The following is a 26,596-nucleotide window of genomic DNA, read 5'->3' as shown; positions in this document are numbered from 1 at the left end:
AGTGAGAGCGAGTTGTTTGCGTGTACACATCGCTGTATGTTTTTGTGCTTTTTTCTGCCTATTTGCATGCAGCGTTTGCCAGCTTGTGGGTATCCATCACGAAGGGCGCACCCAGATAAGCGCCCATGCGTTGCCAGCTCGAGGGATCAACACCTTAAAGTGTGGCTGAGCGGGACAACAATAGCCCCCCTCTGGACTGGGAGAGGGCAGACGGTTCTGCTACTGTAGGCCACTCGCTCACAGCAGGAAATACTGCACAGCTGAGTACAGTGACCTACATCTGTTACTGAGGCGCTTTCTGCATGAGTGAAGCAGCTTACTGGCTGCTGCTGTTGTCTGCTTATGAATTAATTATCTAGAATTAGAGCATTAGACATTCAAGAATGTAACACAAGCATTTGTTTCAGTGTAACCTTGAAGTTAGTTGACAGTGATACAAAAAAATGATGTTCCTTTACTCATAATCATAAACTATTAGGGGAGAATTAGGGGATGAGCAACTTAACAATCCTACGCTTGTTGGTGACTTCAAATCCAGTATCAGCCCTCTGCCATGACTGGTGGCTGTGTGCACAGTGTGGTAAACCATTAAATAAAGCCCCATTATCTCCCCGATGAGCCCAGTCGAGAGTCGAGACTGGTCCCGGTGCGGCGGCGACCGATCTCAGCAATAATAAGAAACACTCTGAACCCACCGCATCAATGTCAGCACTGGGTCAGCAGCAGCCACAACAGGGAGCGTGATGGAAAATGCACATGGAAAACTTCACCAGTGGCTTTATAAATACACCAGGGATGGCGGACTGTCTTCTGATTGGTGACCAGCCTCATTAGGTTGGATCACAAGCCTAAAGCCCCTGATTGAGTTGGGCAGCAGCTGTCCTCCTTTGGAAGCCGGCTGGGAAGCTGAGCGGCGTCAGTGCGGCCTTTCGTTTGAGGTTATTAATGATCTTTAAGTGGACACATGCTCTCTTTTGACAGATGGATTTTGCATTAAAGCAGTAGTCAATGATTTTTTTGGCCACTTGGGTGCAGCAGAAACAAGTTATGAACACAACACTAACATATTATCAGCTTATATATCAGTGGATATGGGAGATGTAATAGCAAACAGTTGCCTATTTACCCGTCCAGCAGATACGTTTCTGGCCATCTAATGACAGCAGGTTCGCTAACTTGCCGTTTGGTGCTGGGTAGGTAGCGTACAGTTGGTTCCTGAGAGCCGCCTGCTGTTGTTGCAGGCCGATGAGAGTGGTGAGACTGAACCAAAACATCAACGCTGCAGTCCGTAAAAGCAAAACCAAAATGAGCTGAAAGATGCTAAAACTATGGAGCGCTTTAACATCCTTCAGCTGAGAGAAACTGCAGCGTCGGGTGATGATTCTCTCACATCACATATAACAATTTGATCCACTGTTTTTATTATTGCAGCTTTAAGTAATGAAATGTGCCAACTTTTCACTTCTCCTTGATGTGACTTTCAGGCTTATGTTGCACAGTTTTGGTAAAGTTTGACTTCTGAAGCACAAAGTATTTTTTTTTTGTTGTTGGCTCATGAAGAACCCTTCAGAACAGTCTGTTCTAGTCAGGAAGAGGAAATGGCTTTGCCTGTTAAGCTGTACACCACAGAACCAGGACATTATGACTCGCTCCACGTTCACTCTGACACTCTGTCACTATTAGCCCCCAGAGCGAACCCGAAAGCCTCCAACACCACAGTGAGTAAGAAAGCCTGGCTTTCCTCAAGCGCGCGTGTGTGTGTTGGTTTGATACAACAGGGGCCAGCCAGCAGCGACGGAAGTATCACAAAATGCAAATTCCTATGATCCCTGCAGTACTTAAGCAAGCGCTGATAGATAGGTAAATGCTGAACTTCCTTTCCAAACAAATCCCTTTATTAATGCAGTCGCCTCTGATTTAGCTACATAAACAAACAATATTCAGTGAATTCTCCCCAAACTTGGTCAACTTTGAATGAAATCATGCAGGAATACAGTATGTGACAAATAAGCTGTCAGAAAGATCTACACGTGTTTGCTTTACTACATTTGAGTCTGTATTTAACCTACAGCAGCCACTTTCTGCATCTGTACGTTATATAAAGCTTCTGCCAAATCGGGGGCCCTGTATCTGAGACAGCTATCATCCAGAGGGCACATTACTTGAGAACTGGATGTTCCTTGCTGCCAGAGGGAAGGGCTTTGTTTGTTGAAACGCTAAACAAGCTAAATACACAACACCATTAAAACAGGGGAAGACCACGTTCACATCGCCACTCCTCTCTTTTTGCTTTTTAAAATTTCTAACCCCATTTTCTTCCTCAAGGTGTTTAGAGATGATTTATGATTCCTATTGTTTGCATCTGCTCTGAATTTGGCCCGTGTTTTAAAAACATTTGATGCATACTGCAGTGCATGCAAGCAGATTTACAAAAAAACAGGAACGCTACGCAGCAATGAGGAACCAGCCAGGAAAGGCAGGACAAAGACCTGAAAGATGTCTCATTACTTCCAACTCAGGCAGACTGTGAAATGAGTTAAACACCAGCACAAAAAACACCTCCGTGACTTTCAACTCAAATCATGTGCAACTGGTTATCTGAAACACCAACATCAGCTACTACTTCAGCGCCTGATTCATCTTTGTCTTTCTTCCAAGATAAAGGAAGTTCCTGAAAGACAAAAGTCGGCCATTTTCTATTTTTAAATTACATACCTTTTCTAGACGGCAACAAAGACGACGGCTGATGCTCAACATGATGACAGCTAGCTGCGGTTGCAGAAATGACTGCCAACTATTAACTATGGTACAATTAGCTGTCACACAAGCTGATAATCTACACAAGGATTATTCTTTTAGTCATATTGGTGTTGAAATGTGTTCTCATTATTATTGTATTGTGTAATCATCCTCCATCCCCTGCTTTAAAAACAAACTAAATTCCAGCTTCTCTTAAACGCTGGTCTGGTCTTTTGAAGATCACAAGGGAGCTGCCCAACCCACCAAATGTTAAACCCAATACCCCCCCAGGTCTCACCCCCTCACCACTCACAGCATGCTAAATGGCAGCTTTGAACTCTCAACTGCTTCAGTAACAACAGCCTCATCTCTAACCTTAGTTACCAGGACAAGAAATGACTACTGAATGTGTGTCGCAATTACAGGTACAAACTGAGGTACGTGTGTGTGTGTGTGTGTGTGTGTGTGTGTGTGTGTGTGTGTGTGTGTGTGTAAATATACCTGCAGGCACAAATAGCCATTCCCAAAGACAAGCATCACTGAGTGTTGTAACCTACTTTCTGAATATGCAAACATCCTAGTCATAGATATAAAGAATCATACCATTAAAGCAACACCATCTAACTTTTGCTAAATGCTAATGCTACATGCCAAACTGCAGTTTAGCTAAACTACTGTTAGCATTTAGCTAAAATGTCAAGCTACAGTAACAGTAGCACAAGTGGACTATAGTCCTAAAGTCAGCAAACTGACTCAGTAATGTCTGTTTCACAGCAACATTTACCTAAAGTTAGCTTATATTAGCCACCATAAGCTACTGGTCATACCAGACCAACTAAGGCTGGGGCAACAGACCAATATGGAGTGAACTGAATTGAGCAATGGTGTGTTTTATTCCCTATAAATTCAACTTTTAATTTGTAAGAGGAACAACGTGTTATTTCTTCTCTCAAAAGTTACAAAGTCTTGCATTAAAGCTTTACAACTCAGGAGATTTGTGAAAAAATATATCACACCTTAAAACCAAGATTAAGGTCATTTAAGTACATCATAACAACACAAGCAGAATTCAGGCAGCTGCTAATCTACAAAGGAAACTCTGCATTTACAGGAGCTACATGAACACACACACATAGACTTGTGTGTCTCCTGACGCCAAGACCAGTGAAAAGGCAGCTGACCTTTCCATGGAGCCGGCTGGGAAAACGGGTGACGCTGCGGTCATGTTTACTGACACTGTATTAAGTCACCACGATCTCTGCATCCACTACACCTCATTGTTTGCGGGGAGAGAGAGAGCTGACATCGTCCCTCGGGCCACTTTTACACTGTTGAGCTGTTGTTGTCGAAAAGGGCAAGTGTGCTTTTGCCTTATTAATCAATATACTGAACATCCCGGGTTTATTTTCAGGGGCTGCTTCACACTTGTAAACAGGCAGTCATGAATGCTTAACAGCTGTCTGGGACGAGCTTTATTACTTTCTCCAGCAGCCTTAACAGACAGGCAGGGATAGATGTGATAGATGAACATAAATATATAGAGGAGTCTATAGGCCTCCGCTTGCAAGACTTTGTGTGTGTCTTCAGTTGCAGCGCCAAGCTGTGTTTTGTCAATGTTGGCAGTACAACACAGAACTCATTTAGTATTTGTGTAAACAGCCCAAAGTGCGAAAGAGTCAAAAAATAAACACATGAAATTAACATTTTAAATTTACCTCCATGGGATTTCACTTGAAACTGTGCTAAAAATGAATGCTAATATTTGCATCAGTGACACCTAATTTGACTCATCCTGGATAATCTGCCTGTAAGGTGTGTGTGAGCGGAGGAAGGTGAAGGATATCTGCTGCAGGCGCATGTTTCACTAGCACACGTGTCGATGTGAAAACGAGGATGTGGTTTGAGCTTGAAGGTTCATTATTGTCCTTAGAAATCACATTTTTGACAAAAACATTCTCAGAACTGCACATTTTCTGGAGCTTTCAGCCGCATTTGGTGGCCTTCATCAGTGGGTGCAGTTTGTTCACTTGTCAGAAATGGTTGAGTTGTTGATAACAGGTGGTTATACATGAACGGGGAGATCATAACCATTATTTCTTTTCAAGGATGTCATTTCAAGACTGTACCATCTCCATGACAACTGAGCAAACCTCAACCTCTGATGTAGGCTACTAGATATGCCTGAAAGCTCCGGAAATCTCCCAATAAGTAGAGCTTGTGCTAAGAATCAAGTAAGATTTGGTTTGTTTTTTAAGTCCATTTAAGGAATGGAATCATTTTTGGAAATGTACATATTCACTTTCTTGCAGAGAGTTAGATGAGAAGACTGATACCACTCTCATATCTATCTGTATGTGAAGCTGTGGCCAGGTAGCTTATAAATCCACCTACCGGCCCCTCTAAAGCTCACTAATTAACACGTTATATCTTCTTTGTTTAACCTGTACAAAAACCAAAGTGTAAAAACACAAATTCCCCATTTTACAGGGGGTTTGTGTCGGACTATTTCTTGGCCGGGACCAGTAACTTCCTGGACTCCCCGCTGGTTGCCTGGCAACTGGTCTCAGCCAAGAAATAAAAAAAAATAAGCATATATCCCCAAAATATCAAACTATCCCTTTAAATCCTAGGTTGTGTTTGAAGCGCTGTTTTGTTTAGAGACTTGTTAACGGAGACAGCAGCGTTACAACAAACTGTCCAGCGCATGAAAAGAAGTCAAAAGGCTTAAAGCACAACCATAAACAAATCTCTGCAGGCCTGTCCAAAATAGATCAGCGTTTTGAAAATATTTACATGAATGTTCACTCCAGTTACACATAGACCAGTCACTACAGATACCTTGAGTGTTGTTTGACCTTCGTCTGTGGTCACTTTCAATTCAACTGTCTGTTACTGACCGCGGTCGAAGTAGCTAGGAAGTGATCCACATTTAAAATAAGATACGAACTAAAACTAACCACCACTAACAGACAGAAACTTCAGCTTACTAACATATCAGCATTGCGTTATTATCCGACTCAGTCAGGAGGGTTCAAGTAGCTTTCCACTGAATATAGGCTATCAGACACACTACCAGAAGTTTCCAATAGACAACTAAAACAATGGCTCCAACGTGTACACCTCCATATATACAGATACACGTATACAGTATGTCACCACCTATATGTCAACGTGTACACAATCATGTGCATATGTACATTACACATGCACGCAGTCTGTCTTGTCTATTTGTTGGTTTACTTGTTTTTACCTAAATTAACCTACATTTTAAAATCAAAACCAGTGACATGAGCTGCAAATTAAGATTCAGCTAGATGCCATAGATACATTATATCTGTTATCAAAATGTCTACCTGTCTATCAATGTTCATCTGGATTGTCCATGTTGAATTATCAAACAGAGAAATTAACACTTTCTACATGCATTTATTTATCGTAGTCAGTTAAGGCACCTGTCGTGTACAAAAGCCTGTTAAATGAACAGCCAATCGATGTTGCCTGGTTAAAACAGATGCAAATATATGGAAAGCCTCCTCTCATTAGGTTATGTCAATAGCACAGTTCCAGAGGGGGGTCACCTGTGGCCTTGTGGCAATGATCAGCATAACTCAAAACACCTACTAATGCAAACAGAGAGCATTTAGGTGAGCTCCCTTCATTAGAAGGGACCTGTCGTCTTGTAGCATACCTGTGATGCTCCTTACTACACTGCCTGTGTGTTGTTATTCATGGGTGTATGGATCGTGGATGGGAAGGTTTACCCTCCACAACACCCTTGAAGAGTACCATTACAGTAAATACCCATGCCCTCTGTGAGGATGCATCCTGCATTCCTGTCATGTCATGCATTCCTCGGCAATGTACACAGGGGGAGAGAAGAAGAAGGAGGAGGAGGAGGAGGAGGAGGAAAAAAAAGGTGAATGTCGACACGAAATGCATCACTTTCCATTAAGCCCCTGCGCAGGGCATTCCTCGGCTTTCCCCGAGAAAGCCACAGGGAACACGAAGAAGATGGGGGAGAAGGGGGGGGGGGGGTTATGCTGTGCAAGCTTAAGTAAATTGGAGACACTTGTATCCGACATGGACTGCGCTTACCTGTGGGGGCTACATTTGCAGCATCAGACGAGTGGCTGGGTAGATCATTCGAGTAAGTGCACTCCAAGCCCAGTACCGCATAGATGACGAGTCCACGTAGCAATACATTCAATACCTTGTGAATGTAACTCATGGTGGAAAAAAGGAGATGAAGATCTAGTCTTTCGTATCCGTGGGAGTGGGGATTTCAAGCACAGTGTGGGCAATCCCGACACACACAAAAATGGTGTCAGTGCCAGTCAAATAATAATAATAATAATAATAATAATGAGTCTTTTTAAGCAGAAGTATAAATACGGTGGTGTCACAAAAAAAGAGACACCTGGAAAATGCACCAACTTACAAAAAAAAAAAAAAAACCCGCAGTAGACTAGTTTGCAAACCTACCGGCTAACAGCTAAACCAGGAGCAGTCATTGCTGTCACAAAACCTTACAGGAGCGTGAAAAATACCAACAAAATGATAGTTCATCGTGGGTCAACGAGAAGCCAAACTACTTTGAAAGAAGACCCCCTTCAAAAAAAAAATCTAATAGCCTCTAATGGGTTTACTGGCTGTTTCAGAGGGGTGACTGCTGCGAGCTACAAGCCAGACCCCCATATCTAAATGTATCAATTTAAGAAAAATGTATTAGCTTAAAAAAAAAAGAAAAAAGACCGTATAGTGAATACAGACAGCGAAGCACATGCAGCCTATCTGAAGGAATCCCCTGTCCAAAACAAAAACAGACCCCAAAAAAGAAAATGGTAGTAGCTTTTCTACCGTGGATATCCGGGAGCTACAAATAATATCAAGTGCTGTATTAAATCCTTACGTAGGCCTGTGAGTTGGAAGAAAACAGTCCCTGTACTTCCACGTACAGTACACAAACACCGGGGACAGCTTCAGCATATTGAACTCGCAGCGTCTCATAGGTCCGCCTCTTCATACGAAAGTAGCAAATCCCATCGCATCAAAAAACACACTCGCTTCTTCTTCCTCCGTTTCCTCTAATCCTTCTCCGACCTATATCAAACGCACACGACATCCGCCTACTTTCTAAATGAAGTTTTTAAGTCAGCTCTCCGTGGCTCCGTGTGACACCGTATCCTCCTGTCATATTCTCGCCGGCTGATGCAGGCTAGGGAGGGAGAGCCAAGCGGGGCGGAAGTCAGTATGCAAAATGGTTTGACATCAGGAGGAGGAGGAGGAGGAGGAGGAGAGGGGGGGGGGGTAATTTGGCCCGGGGTACTGCCGCGTGCAGGATCCCCCCCCCCCCCCCCCCCCCCCCCCGAAGGGATTTGTTTTTGTTTTTAGAAAAATTCAGAGGGGCTTGTTGAGCAGCGGGGCATCACTCCCACGCTACCCCGGGTTTCATGCAGTGGTAGTGGGCAACACAACTCGCTGCCGCCGGGTGTTTTGGGCTGAGCTGACAGGCTGAGATGGATTCTGAGGAATCCTCCACAGAAACTTCACGGGTTTTTTTTTGATCCTGTCATGGTGACGCGGATGATGATACCCGCTTCATTGTTCTTCACTTTCCGACTCCAGGACATGCAAGTTTTCTCTCTCCCGGCTGAACGCATCTCATTGGCTGGAGTGTCCCAACATGGCAGAGCCTGATTGGCTGCTTCCGACGGCACTTTTTTTGTGGGTTTTGAAGACGTTCAGCGCGGGAAATAAAGTGATGTTAAAGGATAATACCGGTGTTTTTATAGCAATAGCCATGTTCTTTACTTCGAAGCCATCTGCTGCCATTTATTTCTGGTCAGTAGAGGGGTATAACTGGAAATTCTGGGCCCCTATCCCACCCCATACTAGCATTACTACTAATACTACCAATAATCATAATACTAATAATAACAAATGCCCCCATCCAACCACATACTACTGCCACTACTACTACTAATTTACACTGCTACCAAGCTATTATTAAGTTGTTGTTATTACCAAATGTACTCATATAGTATGACAAAAAAAAATCAGGACAGCACTCATCCATCCATATTTTACTTTGGTGTCTTTCTGAGACAGCAGCTAATTTTAAGACAGGTTTGTGGCAATGTGTTATTTGGGTGTATTTTGAAGGATAATACAACAATTGTTATGTAAATGTAATGAATCTAATTGGGCCCAACACATTACAAAGTTATTGACTGAGATGTAGAGAGATGTAAACATCTTTGATTTTTGCCACACAAAAAAGGATTGTTTGACCAAAAAAAAAAAAATCTAAATTCAAGGTCCACTTAAAATCTTTCTCTGGTTAAAAGGTAAGAAAGTTAGTAAGTGGACCTTAAAGCCAGGGTTTCCCGCAGTGCGTGCCTGGGGACTGTCTGAGCTATCCCATGCTAGGTAGAGGTTAATTTCAATATTAGGCCATTTGCTTCCTTGTGTTAAAACAGCCCTTGACGTTTCCATGTCTCGTGTGGCTTATTGCATGCTCAGTCCTGGTCTGGGATCCCTCATGGCGTGCCCAAATTTCTTATTGTTTTCCTAATATACTTTTTGCTTCGCATCTACTGAGGGTTGGTGGCCGGGGGTGTCAGGAAGCCCCCTGTCCTGTTCTTGTTTGACTTCTGTTTCATGTTGTTGCATACTGAGCTACATGATTTTGATGTTACTCTGTGAAATTCTCTGACACATGCTTCTTTTTTTAATATTTATTTATTGATTTCCAAAAGGTCAAACAATTAAGAATGAAAGGGCATGATAAAAATATGTACTCTTTTTTCCAACTTACCCTCAACACCAAACATATTCTCCACACACACAAAAAATAAATAAACAAATAACCAAACAAAGAAACAAAGTGAATAAATAAGGGAGAAGGTTTATACAATTAGATATAACAAGGGTAATCAGGCATAATGAAGGGATAATAACACATTAAAAGACCTACATGGAAGTGTACCTCGAGATCTCAGTCCATGCTAGTCTGTAGAGACCACTATGAAGGGCCTGGGCCCCGTCAGCTCCAAGATTAAGTCAGAAAGGAGTCCCAGATATGAAAAAACTTCAATGGTTTGTCCTTTGTTTTGGTAAATAAGCAACTTGAACCTGAAACCTTGAATTCAGATATAACTTATTTTATTAATAATATTTTAGTTAGAACACTACTATATCCACAGTATTTCATACGCAATTAAATGCAGCATAAGACAAATTAGTATGTAATTATAATCTGTCTAAACAAAACTGGGACAGGGGCATTACACAGGGCAAACCTCATCGTTGGCATGTCATTTTATATCATCAGTGATGAGAACATGAAGCAAAAACAACAAGCAACGTGCTGCTGTCAAAACACTTATTAAGTTCTCTGCACTCGATACAGCTTTCAACGACAAATCTTTCAGCTATGGCCAACCTCAGAGCGCTGAAGGACAGAAGGCCCATCTCCCTGCAATACAGCAGCCACCAGGAGGGACCTCTGCACGAGTGAACTACACAGCAGGTAATGGTTGTCTCAGGAGGAACAGACTCTTGGGGGCCAAAGGAGGTGCATGATAAAAGCCGTGGGAGTCCTAGTAAACAGGTGGCAGATGTAGCAGGAACCGGGAGACACGAAAGAGAAGAACAGCATAATTCGATACGAGCCCGCAGAGGGGGCAGCAGGGAGGACGGCAGCCAACAACCAGGGAGGAACAGAGCAGATGCTACATGTAGGAGGAGGGCGGCGGGGGGGGGGGGGGGGGGGGGGGCAGAGGGTTAAGTCCCTCAAAGCTGCTACCTGTCACTTACTCCTTCTGCCTTCTTCTGCCTATGGTGAGCTTCCAAAATACAGTACACCCTGTCCAAATATTTACCCTGTCACACAAACTGAGAGAAATATTCAATTAAGAAGCAGGAAAGATCAGTACTGAGGCGACACTGACTGAAGAGCTGTCAAACAGTTCAAGGTCTTTTAAGGTTTTATACAATAGCCCAGAGGAAGCAATTCAACAAAATGTTATTTTATTTTATTATTTAAAAAACAGTTTGAAGTCGCAATGAACATTAAAATGTGTTGGATGAACGGCATTGGCAATGACTGACAAAGGATTTGATTGCACTTAAATCAAAAGGTGACATACACTGTATTTTTTTCTTTTTGAAAAACTGTACAAAATAGGTGAATACATTCAGGAATTAAATGCATAATTTAAAAATGAAAAATAACCATAAAATGTTCATAATGAAATCAAATACATTCTGGCACTGGAGGTGCTAAATGTCCCTTAAGAGTGCAGTAATATGCAATTTCTTCATCAATCCAATAAAATATGTGTATACACTGCAGCTTCTAATCATATGAGTTACATATTAATCCAGCTTGTGTTTCTTTCAACACACTGGTGCTTTCAATCTCCTCGCTCATCAGCAACAGCATTATCTAATAGTGTTATAACAAGTAGGAGCTACAGAGCAGAATAAATTGCAAGAGCTAATTAACACTTCATTAGCCAAGCTTGGAGATGTTACTGTTGTTCTCTCTCGCACGCTGCTATCGCAATACAATTACTGCTTCATGCAACTCATCGCCTAATCAGCTGCTCAGCTGATCCTAGCACTGCTGTGCAGATCATCTTTCCTGCAGAGCATATGGCTTAAGGAGGTTAGTTTAACCTTACTGGTTTGTAGGCTATACTTACATACTGTATAATATCTAATAACATGATACAGGGTATTCACTATTTATGGGGCATACATGCTAAAGAGTGATTTGGCTTTTTGCTTGAACCAGTGCAAGATGATGAGGTGTGTAATGCCTGTGTAGGTTTTCCTTCATTAGTTCTTGATATCTTCAATATTTAGCCCGGTGTTTCCTGATGGATGATGGATAGTGTTGGTGTGGTTACGGCATTGCAAAGTGGCATTTTTGTAGCGTCCCTTTATCCTCCAAGTGGTATGTACATACCACAACTCACACACTATAGTTTCAATGCTCCTCAGATGGCGGTGGCAAATAGAAAGATCTGGATGAGCGGCATGACCTTCAGAGTTGAGAGGTCAGCGAGGACAGCCTGCAGTGTGTATGTCAAACAAAAGCACAAATAAGATTCGTCATCTAAATTCACACCCCTCCTGACCAAAGAAATCTTACCTGAGCCCACTAAGCCCATGAGAAGGGCCATAAAGCACACCCTACCCCCTCTCAAGAGACATATTTCAAGATTTAAAAAAAGAACCACACAGAGCGACATGCATAATGATGATGCAGGATCCTTGGGAAGCGACAATCCTTGTTTAAGAGTGCACCGCTCCCCACTCTGTCCTTTTGGGATCGGTGGAGATTAAATTTAGGGACCCTATCATGTTTAGAGAGAGGGTTTAATATTTCAACGCTGGGCATGAGGTTCTAAATATAAGATAAGGAGCAGTATGTTATGATATCTTCTCTCTGCTGGGGCAGGTGGTAAATGAGCAAGCAAATAGTGCCGGCCAGCGTCTTAGAGCAGCAGATCAGCCTGTCGCCCCAATGCGTCATATTGTAGTTTAACCCTTTCACCCTTAGGAAGGGGAGGATGGGGCGGGAAAGGGGAGCGAGTGAGGCGAGTCATCGTATGGTTTACTCTTGGTTTCAGTCATATGATAGTGGGATCACAGTATGGGAGCGGTATACAGTGCAGGCATGCACAAGACTTACATTACTGGTTACTGTAATAATGCAACATGAGTGGCAGTGCAGAAGCTAACAGAGGAGGCACTTGTTTAACTGTTAGTTGTGTGTTGCAGAAAGATGGCATCTGTTATGGCTTGTGTAACAGTGCATCGGCTTCGTGAAATAGCAAGCTTGTTCCTTTTCAGTGGAGGTGGTGCTGGGATATGGCGGCAGAGGACTTGGGGAGTGTTGGCGGGCTCGTACACAGGGCGGGGTAAGAGGGTAAGGGTTCTTAAATGTCCAGCCAGCCATTTTTTTTCAGCAATGTGCAAGCAGAAGACTGGGTTACTGGTACTGGCTGGTCATCAACGGCTATTTACAGCCTTCCAAGAGTATGTGGGGGGACAGGGACAGGACTGGAGTTTCAAAGTACACAAACACACACAAGTCTAATGTGAGACGGACATACCTCAGCTGAAGCCAGCGACGTCACTTCCATCAGGTTCTCGGCGCGGAAGGCAAACACTGCAGCTGCTAGGACTGGAGGATGTGTGTGTAAAGTAATAGAAGAGAAGTGGAGGATGGCATTTGGGGAACGAAGAGAGAAAATGAAGGGAGGGGGTTAAAATAGAGACAGATAATGGAATGAGTAAATTAAAGAAAAAGTAGCTGTCAGATTGTAATAGTGTCCATACAAATATCACGGCAGTTTGTAGATGAGTTATGAGCGCGACAACTCTTACCTGCAACCACCTCCAGTGAATCATATCCCAGGATCCGGTCCCAGAGAAGAAGCAGCTGGTCAGTAGACAGATAGCCAGAAAAGGCCCGCACCATCCACTTAAAGGCGATTCGCAACCTGGGGACAAACACATCACATCTGTTTGCATAGTCGAAACATTAAAGAGGGCTTCCAGAGCTTGAGGTCTACAGCGAGCAAAAATAATACTCTGAGAGCTAACCAGGGGAATTCAGATGAAACACAAACTTCTTTAATTCTTTCTCATTTTTTTTTAATTGAATATATAGGTAATGTAATTGTTTGTAAAACAACTGCATCTTGCTCATAAGAGCTTCATGAATATGTTTTTTATTTTTAGTTAAGAAATTGTGATTCCATTAATTTACCACAAGATGGCAGTAGCTCATAACTAAAGGACTGCAACAAGAGTGCCACGCTACAAGAATAAAATATGCAGTGTGTGCAGGGGGAATGTGACTCCTACACCATATAAACAACAGCTAAACATAGAAATACAATTTTGTCTTAATTACCCAGATAGGAATAGACTGTTAAAACAAGAAAAGGCATCTTTTATGACCACTCCACCATCTTGGACCAAGATGAATATATGACTTCTATGGACCTGACAAGGTAGAAATCCTGTCACAAAGACTAGCTACTGAACTTTCTTCATGAAGGGGAAGTCTCTTAGATTTATCACTGCAGACAGACACATGTGTAGGAAGAACTGAGAGAAGAAGCGATTCAGTATAGTGAGTTTCCATGGCAATGAAAATTGAATGAGAACTTTATTTAGTTTCAGATACTGAAATCAACCTTAATGTTTTTCAGAGAAAAAAATATTGAGCATTTGTTTGCATTTAACTGCATGTTCAAATGAATTTCAGGACTTTAGGAACTTTAGGAACATTCTTTGCTCTTTTGGTTCTCAGTCACTTTTATCATTGTGATGAGTAGATGAATAGTACATGTCTGCGAATGATTTAATCTCTTAAGCCCCTCATTCAGTAGTGTTGGTACCACACCTTACTGGGAAGCTACACAAAGACCACAAAGACAGGATGAAGCAGTGTGCGGTTTACTCACGGCTGCGCCCCGATCTGTCGAAGGTGGTAGAAGAGCTGAGGCAGGTGGGTCTGGAGCAGCCGCTCAAACTGCAGGCACAAAGACACTATACCCTGCGAGGAGGTAGTTAAATACATGCATGAATGTAAGTGTGCAGTCACAAACAGAATATTTTGATCTTGACATTTGGCAGCGGCCACATACAAAAATCTGTGAGCTCACCGAGGGAGAGGAGGAGATGGAGTGTAATCTGAAGAAGTAGCGGATGTACATTTCCCTGAATACACTGTACAGCTTGGACGGCTCGTTGTACAAGAAACACAAAGGTGCCACTGTGGGACAAACACGCACATCCCACAAATCCACATACAAACACACACACACACACACCCCGTTATCTCTTGCTCTTGCAGAGTTCCTCCTGCAAGTTTAGTGTGAGAACTTTAACGTCAACAAAACATACTCACCATACATTGAAAACCCATGAAAAGGGATTACACCTGTTCAAATGAGTTTTTTCAGTTAATACACATAAACACTTGTATTATCAATGTAGATAAGCAACATCTATTTTAAAACTTTCATAGATAACCCAAATACATATTTTTGTTGTTTGAAATTCTCATATGAAATAATATGATGTGAATGACAAGTTGCAGGCTCACCGTTAGGAGGATAAACAACAGCACACTCGTCATCTCCTGCCTTCCCTGTCAGACAGACACACAGACATCAGTAACCAAGACCTACAGCACCGTGTGTGTGTGTGTTTGTCCTCATTACTACTGTCATGTACACGCACAAGTATCTGTGTGTAGACACGTTGCACAAGGTCATCTGAGTGAAGCGGCACTCACTGTGAGCTGTGTGATGTGTGTCTATATGTGTGATGTGTGTCTATGTGTGTGTGTGTGTGTGTGTGTGTGTGTCCTCGGCGAAGGGCACATCATCTCACCCTGGATGTAGGATTTGGGAGGAGTGGCACTGTTGTATTTGAAGTGATCCAAGACGGCGGTGTCCCGAGAGAAACACAGCAACACCTGGGAACACACAGGTTTGGTATTAAACATGCTCACGCACATACATTTATCTATAATGCTATAAGGAACTTTAACCTTAAAAAGGTGCTGCCCTCCTCTCTCACGCACACACACACACACGTATGTATGGATTACATGCACATATGTAATATTATCCTTGCCTGGCGACCAGGGATAAGGGACACAGTAGTTAATACACTTTTTTTTTTGTTCGGGAGCCGGTGATGGCCTTGAGTGGCCTTGCTTCCTCTTGAGTAATAATTATATTAAAGCAGTACACCTGGAGCCAGCGTTTCAGGATGTACTGAAGCAGACAGTAACAGAGTCTCGAGAGGCTGCTTGTTTCACAAAATTACAGTATGAGTGGGAGTTCTTTACATTACAGTCCCATTTCTGTGTCTTTTTGAGGACCGATTTCATTTCTACCGGCCACTTAAGATAAATTACATCGGGGGGGAATAATCTGTCAGGGCAAAAATGAGACCAGCCATTCATACCAGCTGATTAATAAGAAAAAATAGCTAATAAGACTGTAGCTGCCTCCTGTCTGACCTTTAAGAGTACTTGCTGGGTACAAAAACAGGGTAGTCTATCGCCGTACTTGTTTTTGTCTGTTTGTGATTGTATACTGGGGGGCATTCTCTCAAGACAGAGTTTAATAAATGTTGTTCACCTTTAAAAATCACAAGAAAGTGGGTGTAAATAGGCTGCTGTTCCTTGATGTCACAGATCAGCATATGTTATATCTACTTAATGTAGTCTGAAAGAGCAGAAAGGCATTTCATTTAGTATAAACTCAGTGTTGTAGAGACATATTCATCATCTATTCCCTGTGTTGAAAATGTATTTATTTTAATAATCCATGAAGGAACACATCATAAAAAGCCACAAAGTGACTTCTCTTCAAACATTTCTGGGGAATTGCACTTCTTAAGAACTTCCTATACTTTCCTCTTGCATAACTTCTGAAGATCTGTGTGAATCCACGCTCACCACACAATTAGTGGATTCTTTCACTGCCTAGTGAGTTTGCCATCAGTCAACATTGAGAGTGATACGGGAGCTTTGTTGTTGCTACACCTGTGTACTCATCGGTTAGCCACCAAGGAGAATGACATGTTAACAGCTGCTGAATAAACCGGTTGCCGAGTATATATGCTCGTTTATCAGCTGCGCGGCAAAGGCAAACAGAGCAGTGACTACCAGAGAGGCTAATAACAACAGGTTATATCCTTGTCAGGGCTGAATATGTGACTGTAAGTGAAGAGGAATGCTGTCATACAGTAAATTTCCTTTCATGACAGTGAAATGACACAAGTTGATAGGTTTGGGCCAGTCAAATAATAAAGCTATTACCCTTATAAAAAACAGTTAGTGAAAATCATTTGAGAGTCAAGGTTTGTGCATTTAAAGGCTCTAAAAACACTTTTAGTTTCTTGCTGTAAGCAATTTTATCCCTCAATCCCCCAACAATCACCTTTCTGCCAAAGTTGTAGTAATTTAACATGAGCGATTTCTGTATTTGTGTTCTTTCTGTGGTCTCCTCGCTGGTCTGACGTGGGCTCAGTTGGGATAAGGTGATGTCACATATTTCCGAGCACCAACTAGGATTCAGCAACATTTTAATTGAATGTGATGACAGTTTTGGGATGGTTTGCTTATATTACCAGGCCATTGTCAATAAAGTGTGATCAAACCACACCCACACAGTCAAGATGAAACAGATTAGATGAGCTTTTTTTTAATTTAAGTCTTAATAAATAATAAGGGTGTTTACCTGTGATTGTTGCTTATTTTGCTGTTATAGAGAAACACTTTGAAAACACACATATTTCAAACCGAGTTTTCAGGGGTTTTAAGCAAGAGCACTGGTATGGTAAGTAATAAGAGATGGATGAACTGTGAGAGACTGAACTCTACCTGATAGAGGAAATCTTCAAAAACAAAGTAGTAGTCGTCATTACTGGCGGTGAGCTTCACATCCTTGGAAAAGAAAAAAAATGTTTAAAACAGAAGTACTGTACATGTACATACACCTTATCAGACAACAAAACAGAAAATATTTCAAGGAAACCACTTTGGTATCAAAGTTGATGTTACGCAGGATAAATGTTTTGGTGGTGGGACTCCATAAATTCAACAGAAAGGCAAAGCTTTCACTGTAACATCTCAGCTATGCAGCGTCATAAACATGAACAGTGAAGAGTAAAGAAATGTACCTTATAGATAAGGTTGTCCACCAGCAGGTCATGTTGTATGACTCCAGCCGTTAGCTGTTCATAGTGCATCACATCCTGAAACAGAGATCCAACATGTTTCATGTGTGTAATAACTTACATAAAAAATCCAGAACCCAGTGTGTGTGGTATTGTTGATAAATTAAACGGTTGACAAAATGAAGGTGGTGTTAATTCTATAATGCAATTCTCTGGACAAAAAGTTCCACTTCTCTGATAAATGTGATAAATAAAAGACCCCCCCCCCTCTACGGATACTGCTGAACCAACTTTATGTATTCTGACAACCATGACAGAAGGACTAAACCAAGTTTAACGGATGGGTATCGTGTATCCGACCACATGGTTAAACTCAAACGTGTCTCCGGTTTGAGACAGGTTATCATAAATGAACAAAAGAAACAGGCAACAGTGTGGATGGAGCGATAAAAATGTCCTCTATGACAGTTGGGAAGCGCCTTGGCAATGATCAGCACTGCGGATGTGAGGAGAACAGAAACAGAGATGGTCATTTTGACAGCTGAGGTAGAACATTGAAACCATTGCAGTAATATGGAAAGCATCACTGGAGGAGACTTAAATAGGTTCTGCTAAAATACTTGAAAGTGATTATATATCTAAGAAATTAGGGTCATGGCAGTTCACTATTGCTGTATTTATTAAGAATAAAATCAGCCAAGATGAAACAAATACATTATTTCTTCAGAGAATACTGGTGTTGGATGAACAAAGAACCTCACGTTGGGTCTTTTGGTGTTTGTGAAGGCTGTCTGTAAAAATGAACAAGATGCAGGTTACACAATTTTACACTACTCAAAAAAACTGATGTACATACTGTCTTAGCCAACTCCCGCTGTTTAATGTGTTTGCCCTTGTGCCTGCCAGTGCCGCGCTAACACTCTCCAGACCTCAGTCAGGTCCCGGTAACTCTCCCTCACAAATCAATCTTCCCATCACAAGCATTGTTTTATCGGCTTGGCCTCAACAGGAGACTCTGGACTCCAGCGTTTACACAGCACTTTGCCACACAGGCAGGCAGCTGCTCTGTTTGGGCTAACTGTGCTAAATCGCCAGCATTTGATTATCTTAGCATTTGTACACACAGGACAAGCCACAGTGAGCTAAGATAAACAACACAGGGGCTAATACACAGATTACGTAGGAGCTGTAGGTCAGTTGGTGTCCCATATGTTGGTTTTTAATGCACAGTGTAAATCCCAAGATCCAAAATGAGCAGTGCAATTAGAATTCTCCACTGATACAATTACACAAGAGGCCCAAAAAAGACCCGACTATTAGCTGCGAAAATGACTGCAGTTGAAAATTGTAAACATGCAGTCTGGGAATCACTGCAGCTGTGTGTGCACGGCTGCTTTATAACAAACACTGACAGCTGACAGCCACCACCAGGGTAAAACTCAGCTGTGTGTTTGTGTGTATGTGCACATAGTACCTGTGGCTGGTTAGTAGAGTTGAGGATGAGGGCCCACAGGTCTGCCCGGAGCCCAGTGGGACAGCCCTGCCTGCTGTACTGCTGCGCTGCTGCACTGTCCTGCTCCACAACCACTAGACCAGAGAGAGACAAAACGTTAGACACAAAACAGAACAATAGAAGGGGGGGTACATGCGATAGAAACACATATTAAGAATATGAAGCTGGAGTTACGAGATAATTAGCTTCGCTTAGCATAATGACCAGGGTAGCCGCTTCCCCGTTTCCAGTCTTTATGCTAAGCTAGGCTAACCATCTCTTGGCTGTAACTTATTTAACTGATAGAAATGACAGTGGTATCAATCTTCTGTGGCTAATGGTAGCAAAAATTTGGTAAATCTTCTGTTGTCTAACTGACATTACTCAGTCAGTTAACAGACTTTATGACTCTTCTCTACTTGTGCTGCTGTTACAGTACATTTTAACATTTAGCATTATCCCACAATTGTCACTTGTGACCACTATACAGCAAAAGTTGCATAGTCTCCCTTTGAAGGCAAGCTATAAAGCTAAAAACAAAAGACTGGAGGAACAAAGAATGCATAAAATCCTGAAATATGAATTGCCGACCAAGAATGCATCTCACCAACGAGAATCAACAGAAAGCCTTGTGATTTGCTGCCAGAATGACATAATATGTACAAACAGCAGAGTCATCCAAAATGGTACAAAGCCGACTGAATCAGCTGGAAAAACAAACACCTGCACATCTTGAATGACTGTACGTCAACAAGTAGGCAGTTAAACTCTAAAACTGTGCACACAGGTTCACTACTTAATTCTAGTCCTCTGAAAACGTATAAACATAAAAAATCATAACACAGACAATCCCATAATGGTGATTACTACATAATTTTCCAAAAACACTCAGGCACATGCTGGAAACACTCTCTCCCACATCTCCATTCTACCCTAAATCTCTGTTGTGACAGTAGCCAAAAACATGCAGCCCTTGACTTAAGGTGCTGGCCAGTCATAACATAAACGAACACACTCCTCGACTCTTAAATTTCCTATTTGAGTGCACTTAACACTTTGCTTGGAATATAACTCGCAGCTCAGCAGCCAACACACAGCCAACCGAGGGTAAAATAGTGGACTGGGGCCTCGTGGCTGTGTGTATAAAATACAGCTTGTGTTTTTAAGACTCTTGTCGATTGATGTCTGATTGGTGTCCATAATAAGGTCGGTGTTTACACTGGGTTCATAGCAGAGCAATGAGATAAGAGTTAAAGTGTCTCTCATGCCGATTAAGGCACCTGAGAGGCCAAAGAGGAGGATTCACTGATGGAAGGAGCTGACGTTGGAGATACTCTGCTATTATGTGGTGGTCATTTCTAAATATACTGGATATATTATTTCATGCACATATATATATATATATATATCTTTACAGCATCTTTTTTTACTTTTTATATCAGTGCCTATAATAAGTATTCACCCCTCTCTTTCAGGTCTTATTCTTTTAAAAAATGGATTCACAGTGGATATAATTAGATTTTTTGACACTTATGTCCAGACAAACACTCTTTAATGTAAAAATAAAACCTAATCTCTAATGGTCTAAATTAAGTACAAAATTACATAACACGATACTGACAGACAAGGTTCCTCTACTGACTACCCAGTTGGAGGGAGTAAACACTGATCCAGATATACCTACTTGCAGGTCTAGTATTTATACTTCATTTAGATCAATTTGTAGAGAAAATGTCTCACATTAATGCATTTAAATACATCAATTAAAGAGCTAGAATACAAGAAAACTATTTAAAGAAAGACATTTAACATGAAAACAATTTAAAACCAAGAACCAAACACTAACCTTTCTTCCCGATTTGAACATAATCGTTTTCAAACAAGTCTGCAAAGGGGAAAGAAAAAAAGAGCAAAACAGATGCGTCAATAATCGTCTGGTAGTGGCTCCGTTTTTCAAACTAATGTTATCTCTTTGATTTACAAACATGGAGATGGTGGATACGATTCTATTTAAAGCCTAAACACCAGACCGTAACAATGTCAATATCAGGACTTAACAAAGATACTGTTGGAGAAAACCCAGACAGCCATGTGGCACAGCAGAGGAACACAGGCTGATATGAGGCCAGACCGGTGAACGCACCATTAAACGCCAGCGTTCATAACGTAAACATATTTATTTCTGTTTTCATTACTGCTAGAATTAAAAATGCGTTTAGGTCTGATATGAAAATGTCAGGTTTCTTTATTACCAATCATATATTATATGATATATATTTGATAGGATAAAAAGTCTTCTAAAAAGTTAAATACTGTAAAAAGTCATTTCAGCTGCCCAATGTCCCAAAGGAAATTATTCAGCTATGACACAACGTCCTGCACACTAACTGGCTTGTTAAAGGAATAGTTTAACATTTTAGGAAACGTGCTCACTCCCTTTCTTGCCAAGAGTTACAAGAGAAGATCAATACCACTCTCATGTCTGTCCACTAAATATAAAGATATTTACCGTACAGACGAAAAGAAAACGTGAGCCTATTTCCTAAAATGTCGAGCTATTTGTTTAAGTACAATGGCGCCTGAAGCTGCATATTTGCAGCTTTTGTGAGTACCTGGATGGATGTGTGCATGGTCATCAATCCCCAGTTGCCCAGTGGTCAGGTTCAGCTCTGAGTAGGCCTGCCTCTGAGAGTTTAACACAAAAAAATACCAAAACATGCGCTGATTTCAAATCCATTGCATTTCAAGGGCAGCTTAATAGGATATACTGTTATATGTGTTGAACTCACAAGGTCACTAATGGACAAAACAGCTGCAGACACACACACACGAGCAATGACAATGAACCAGACATCCACATGGGTCCCTACCAGCTGTGGGATGTCCCTGACATTGAGGGGAACCTGGATGAGACCCCAGTGGCTCCTGGCGCTGATGTCCTCGCTGCTATCATGATTCGGGTTCCGCAGGCTGATCAACACCTGTGTAGAAAGCAATAATGTAGTTTAATGGAACCATTTTTTCTTACTTAAAGAGCTTTTCTTTACGTCAGATACATTAAATTGAATACTCTGAGCTTCAAGAAATATGCTCACCTCCAGAAAGTCTTTAGGAGCGTAGACAGGCCTAAAGCGACTTAAATCTGTAGAGACACAAAGACATTAAAGTATCTCTATAATACATGAGTTGATAGTAGCACTTCTAAAGGACACCTAGGAAGTGGTACATCCAGCTGCTACATGTACACAATGTTTACATATCCAGAACAGGTTTAACAGCTGTAAAAGCTAGACTACACAAATGAATCCAACCTTACAGTCCTTTTAATCAACTTGAATTTCAGAACACATCTGTGACACTTGCACAGCCAGAGCTGGCCTCCTATGGAACAGTCAATAGAATAGTACAGGGCCACTTTAAGTGGGACTTCCATACACTGTCTCTGTAACGCTGCAGTAAATTCGAGTGCCGTGGCATCCCCGGAACGAGGGCACATTAAGGTTTGGACGGAAGGAGAGGTGCTGCTCGTTATCGCAGCTCTGCCCAAGGAGTCTGGACAGCTTCTATATTCACAGTCCAAAGTGTTTATAGCCAGGGGACGGCACATCCTAAATGTTATTATATGCCACTGAGCTGTGATAGCATTGTTAGGACTCAAGGTTACCATGCTCTTTGTAAATGTACTGGCTTGAGGTGCAAATGGTTGGTTCATTGAGAGACAACTGAGGTTTTCCTTGTGACGTCTTCGGAAACTAAATGCTATATATAAAAAATGTCAATATACTGCATGCATTCCTCTTAATTTACTAACATACACTTGAGCTGGGCGATAATTAAAATTAAAAATAACAATTTGCACTGTGGTTCACCTCAAGGTGTCAATGTGTCCATGTACTGTTAGCTGTTATTCTCACCCAAAGGCTGTGATTTAGACCTGATATAAGCAAGCACCTATCTGTAAAGACAGAAAACCAAGTCAACATCTGGAAACTACTCTAAATACTTTTCAGATGTTGCAGTGTCGAGCGCAGTTCCCAAGAAAACCTTCCCTGGATAAATACCACTTAAAAAGCAAACATGGAAGTGGCAGATCTGGTTCAGAGATGTGTTAAGCTGATGTAAAATACACCAGTGTATGACTGATGCACCAGCGCACAGACACACCAACACTAATCTTTCATAAAAGCCCAGGGCAAAAAAAAAACCCTGGGTAATGTCTTGAGACCTGGTTCATCTGTGCCCATCTCGTTCCATTTGTTGGTGAGCTCCTTCTGCTCCACCGCGGGCCTCTGTGGAGAAGTCGGAAAGAGAGGATTTCAACAAACAAATGCCATACAGCCAAAACGGCACCAATCTTGAAAATGTCACATCAGAAATGAGGGTTCTTTGGTCATGAATACAATCATGTGTGCACAGAACCAAATAATAAAACTGCTAAACAAATTCCAAACAGCACTGCCTGCTTATTATCACTCTACAGCTACAGAATCATTGCTAACATTGCTGAATAGGGCTTAACTAGCTCTTGGCTATTATCAAACTCAGCCACAATTCAAAGCTCAGGCAGCTTGGGGTTAATATGATCATAATAACAATAATAATAAGACGCACATATGACAAAAATGCAATGTTATCAAGGCCCCTGCACTAGAGAAGAGAACCTGAATTAAGAGCTGTTGTAAATATGCTATGTTAGCTGTGATTGACAATATTGTAGCTACCATGCGAGCCAGAGGCACTTCAAGCTCTGTACTCATGCTGTTCAGGCTTTTGAGGACACGCTTCTCCCAGCTGGCCTGTGAAAGAGAGCACACACACACACATTTGGCTTCAGATACCATATTGCAAAAACCTAGGCAATAAAAAAACAGGGGCCACCTCTTTAAATTCGGCAAGCAAAAAAAAAGAGTCAGAGAGGTAGAAGAATAAATGAGGGGTGATGGAGATAAGAGGAGACAGACTGACCTGTGCCTTGCGCATGTAGGCCAGCGGCTCTTTGAGATGCTCTGGAGGAGCCGCGGGATGGCTCGGGGGCAGCTGGCTTGAATAAGCAAACACAAGAACGCGGGTGAGGAGCGTTATAGTACAATAGCAGAAGGGTTGATCAAGTACAGTAAATACATAAAAATGCCCCTGTTTTTACCAAAAAACTGCCAGCTTTGAGGAACTGAAGCCACTGCGTACACATTTTTCAGAAAGAACTGCGTTGAAGTGGAAGCAAGCTTTCAAACAAATGTTAAGATTTTTCTTAAAAACAGGCAGTCGGTCACCATTAGCTCCCAGCACATAGAGCTCAGATGAGTCAGAACACATCTCCACCAGATGCAGCAATAGTCTCGTCTTTTCCTCACTAAGCATGCTCCAGGCATATTGAATGACTCAAGGTCTCAGTGCGTTAAACAACATTCAACCTAATCTAAACACCTATAAGAGCACATAGGGCTGACTAATGGCCAAGGAGGCATTTGTCAATGTTATATGTCATCCTTTAAAAGCAAAGCATCAAGCGTCCTATGTTTCAGTCTGAGCCTCGAGAGAGCAAGGAGGGTTTGTTACCCTCAAAGGTAAGACACTTTTCAAAGCTGTTTATTGAAGTTCAAAACGTTTTCAAGAGATTTAGTCATTTGATTCTAATAAAGATTACTGAAGAGAACTAAAAGGGAACATAAATCTGGATTCTTATGAGTAACTATCAGTGTTTAAAGTTGCAAAAATCTCTTGATAGCCTTAATTTCAGTGTTTTCTGTCAACATATGAAGCCAACAATACTGACAGGGGAAGGTGACAAAAACAAGACATAATGTCAGCAAGACGCTGAGTTGCTGCAGGGGCAGAGCAATAAGCTGGGCCTGTGCTGTAATCCCTCTGTTTAAAAACACACACTGCACATTTCTCTGTGTGTCTCAGACAATAATGTAAAGTGCAAATACCATCCAAGCTATAATACTGAAAACTCAACACACTGCACACAAACTGCATGTTTACCTCATGTGGGATACTTTCCTAAGCTTTATGCTAATTCTTACACATAGGCTATTGCCCGCCCTCTCTCTGTGGCTGAGCCAACCTGAAATTACAGTAGGCCTTAGGCAGAAATACATCAAATTTAACTATTAAAATAAATACCTATAAACTGTATTTTATAGTTTAATGGAGTTTATTGGATGTAGTTATGCATAAACATCTTTAGAAACCTCCGTCTACCACCCGTGTATATAGTGTATATAAACGTACGTGTGTGCATTTGCTTTTCAATATTATTTATGTCGCTTCAGAACAAGGCATAATAAAAAGACCAAGAGAGGATAAGTATTTAGCGTTGATGAGAGGACAGAGCGCGCCGAGCTGCTAAGTGGGTGACAGCCTTTTGTCGCATCTGTGTCCCTCTTGTTGATATGCACAGGGGCAATTCCTGAGAGTATTTACAGACCTGAGTGTATATTATAACAGCCTACAGTAGTTTAATATTGAGAATTTCATGCATCATTTGCAATATTTACAAATGTGATACGGCTCAGCTGCAAACCCTAGGAATCAAATTGACTCCCAGCACATGTCTGTGTGTGTATACAGGTGTGTTTGCTATGTTTGTGTATGCCAGTGTTTCACACAAATACCACATTATACTGAATGTAACTTACACTTGCAGTTCTCGGTACACTGCATTCTGTAGCTTTCTTTCCCAGCCTGTAAAACATTGAAACATGTCATCACCACACAGAAAAGCTAATTGTTATTTTTATTATAATAGCCAGTGAGCTTTGGCAGTGTATGTGTTACAGATGCTGAAAACGCGACCTTGAAATGTGCCCACCTGATGTTTTGAGAAAACTGCGTACGTCCTCTTTAAGGGACTCCAATTTTATCTCAGGTTGATGTAAACACTCCTAAATGACATTTGGGAAAAAATAAAGTTATACATTTTACAAGTTGTGTAGCTTGTGTGCTTACATTAAGATAAACTAGAAGTACAAATTCAACTGTTGGCGACACTCTTTGAGATTGACAGCAACCTGCTCCGCATCGTTAGCCACATGCTAACTCACTCACTTTGGCTTGTCTCTCTATCTGAGAGTGTAAATGGCTTCCTTTCAGCCGCTGGACGATCTGAGCGATGGTCAGAGATAACTCGGTGCCGTCGTCCATCCTCCTTATCAACGCTAGTTTAGTTTTGCGTGTGAAACGGCACCGTTTGATTTACTGTACACTAGTTGTTTAGCTAGCATCCGGCGATGCGGCAGCCGCCCCCTGCAGAGGTTACTTAGCAACTGAGGACTGCCAGTGCGCGTGCAGGGGAAACAGGAAGCCATCACTTTGGTTCCGAGCTGAAAATCTCTGTTCCGGCGGGACGTCAGAGCAATATGAAAGGGGGACAAGTTTAGACTTCTTGGTAAAAACAAAAAAAATACATTAGTAGTCTTTCATTTTATTATTTTTGTGTGATTTCACAGGTTAAATGCAAGAAAATACACACATTTCACACATTATCACATTTGAAACAGGCTATAATATAATATAATGCATTGGAACATATAATATGCAATCATATACAGTCATTTAGCAGAATTAATACATTTACTTTTTATACCTTTTGTACATTTTGTTAGTGATACTACTGTACTCTTATTCGTGAGCTTTTGA

General features: G+C 41.6%; 2 protein-coding genes across 3 annotated transcripts in view; both read right to left on the bottom strand.

Annotated features, from left to right (window-relative positions):
- Nucleotides 1-6,967, bottom strand: part of stim2b (stromal interaction molecule 2b) — a 37,394-nt gene extending 30,427 nt beyond the window's left edge. For both annotated transcript variants that reach the window (XM_070929554.1, XM_070929555.1), the window contains exon 1: nt 6,835-6,967. In XM_070929554.1, coding sequence (XP_070785655.1) covers nt 6,835-6,967 — 133 coding nt within the window. The remainder of the gene's footprint in view (nt 1-6,834) is intronic.
- Nucleotides 6,968-11,744: 4,777 nt separating this feature from the next.
- Nucleotides 11,745-26,101, bottom strand: tbc1d19 (TBC1 domain family, member 19). The gene is made up of 21 exons (XM_070930078.1): nt 26,006-26,101; nt 25,770-25,842; nt 25,597-25,642; nt 23,921-23,996; nt 23,677-23,751; nt 23,181-23,244; nt 22,051-22,097; nt 21,826-21,936; nt 21,568-21,640; nt 20,802-20,840; nt 18,938-19,050; nt 17,467-17,541; nt 17,168-17,230; nt 15,163-15,247; nt 14,873-14,917; nt 14,675-14,707; nt 14,430-14,539; nt 14,229-14,320; nt 13,141-13,256; nt 12,867-12,937; nt 11,745-11,819 (listed from the first exon to the last, which is right to left on the bottom strand). The coding sequence occupies exons 1-21, from the start codon at nt 26,099-26,101 to the stop codon at nt 11,745-11,747; spliced, it is 1,578 nt and encodes a 525-aa protein (XP_070786179.1).
- Between the last annotated feature and the right edge of the window lie 495 nt (nt 26,102-26,596).

The sequence above is a fragment of the Enoplosus armatus genome, chromosome 23 (assembly GCF_043641665.1).
Source record: "Enoplosus armatus isolate fEnoArm2 chromosome 23, fEnoArm2.hap1, whole genome shotgun sequence".
Classification (NCBI taxonomy): domain Eukaryota; kingdom Metazoa; phylum Chordata; class Actinopteri; order Centrarchiformes; family Enoplosidae; genus Enoplosus; species Enoplosus armatus.
The sequence above is the reverse complement of the archived record's forward strand: the minus strand, read 5'-3'. Positions and strand labels throughout refer to the sequence as shown.

What these genes read in the sequence shown, in the direction of transcription:
- tbc1d19 (XM_070930078.1), bottom strand. Translation starts at nt 26,101, where the DNA reads ATGGACGACGGCACCGAGTTATCTCTGACCATCGCTCAGATCGTCCAG. An exon ending in AAGTGCCTCTGGCTCGCATG is followed by an intron (nt 23,245 to 23,676) that starts GTAGCTACAATA and finishes ACTTCTCCACAG; the next exon opens with AGGCCCGCGGTGGAGCAGAA. An exon ending in TCCCAAATCCTACATCCAGG is followed by an intron (nt 14,918 to 15,162) that starts GTGAGATGATGT and finishes TCTGTCTGACAG; the next exon opens with GGAAGGCAGGAGATGACGAG.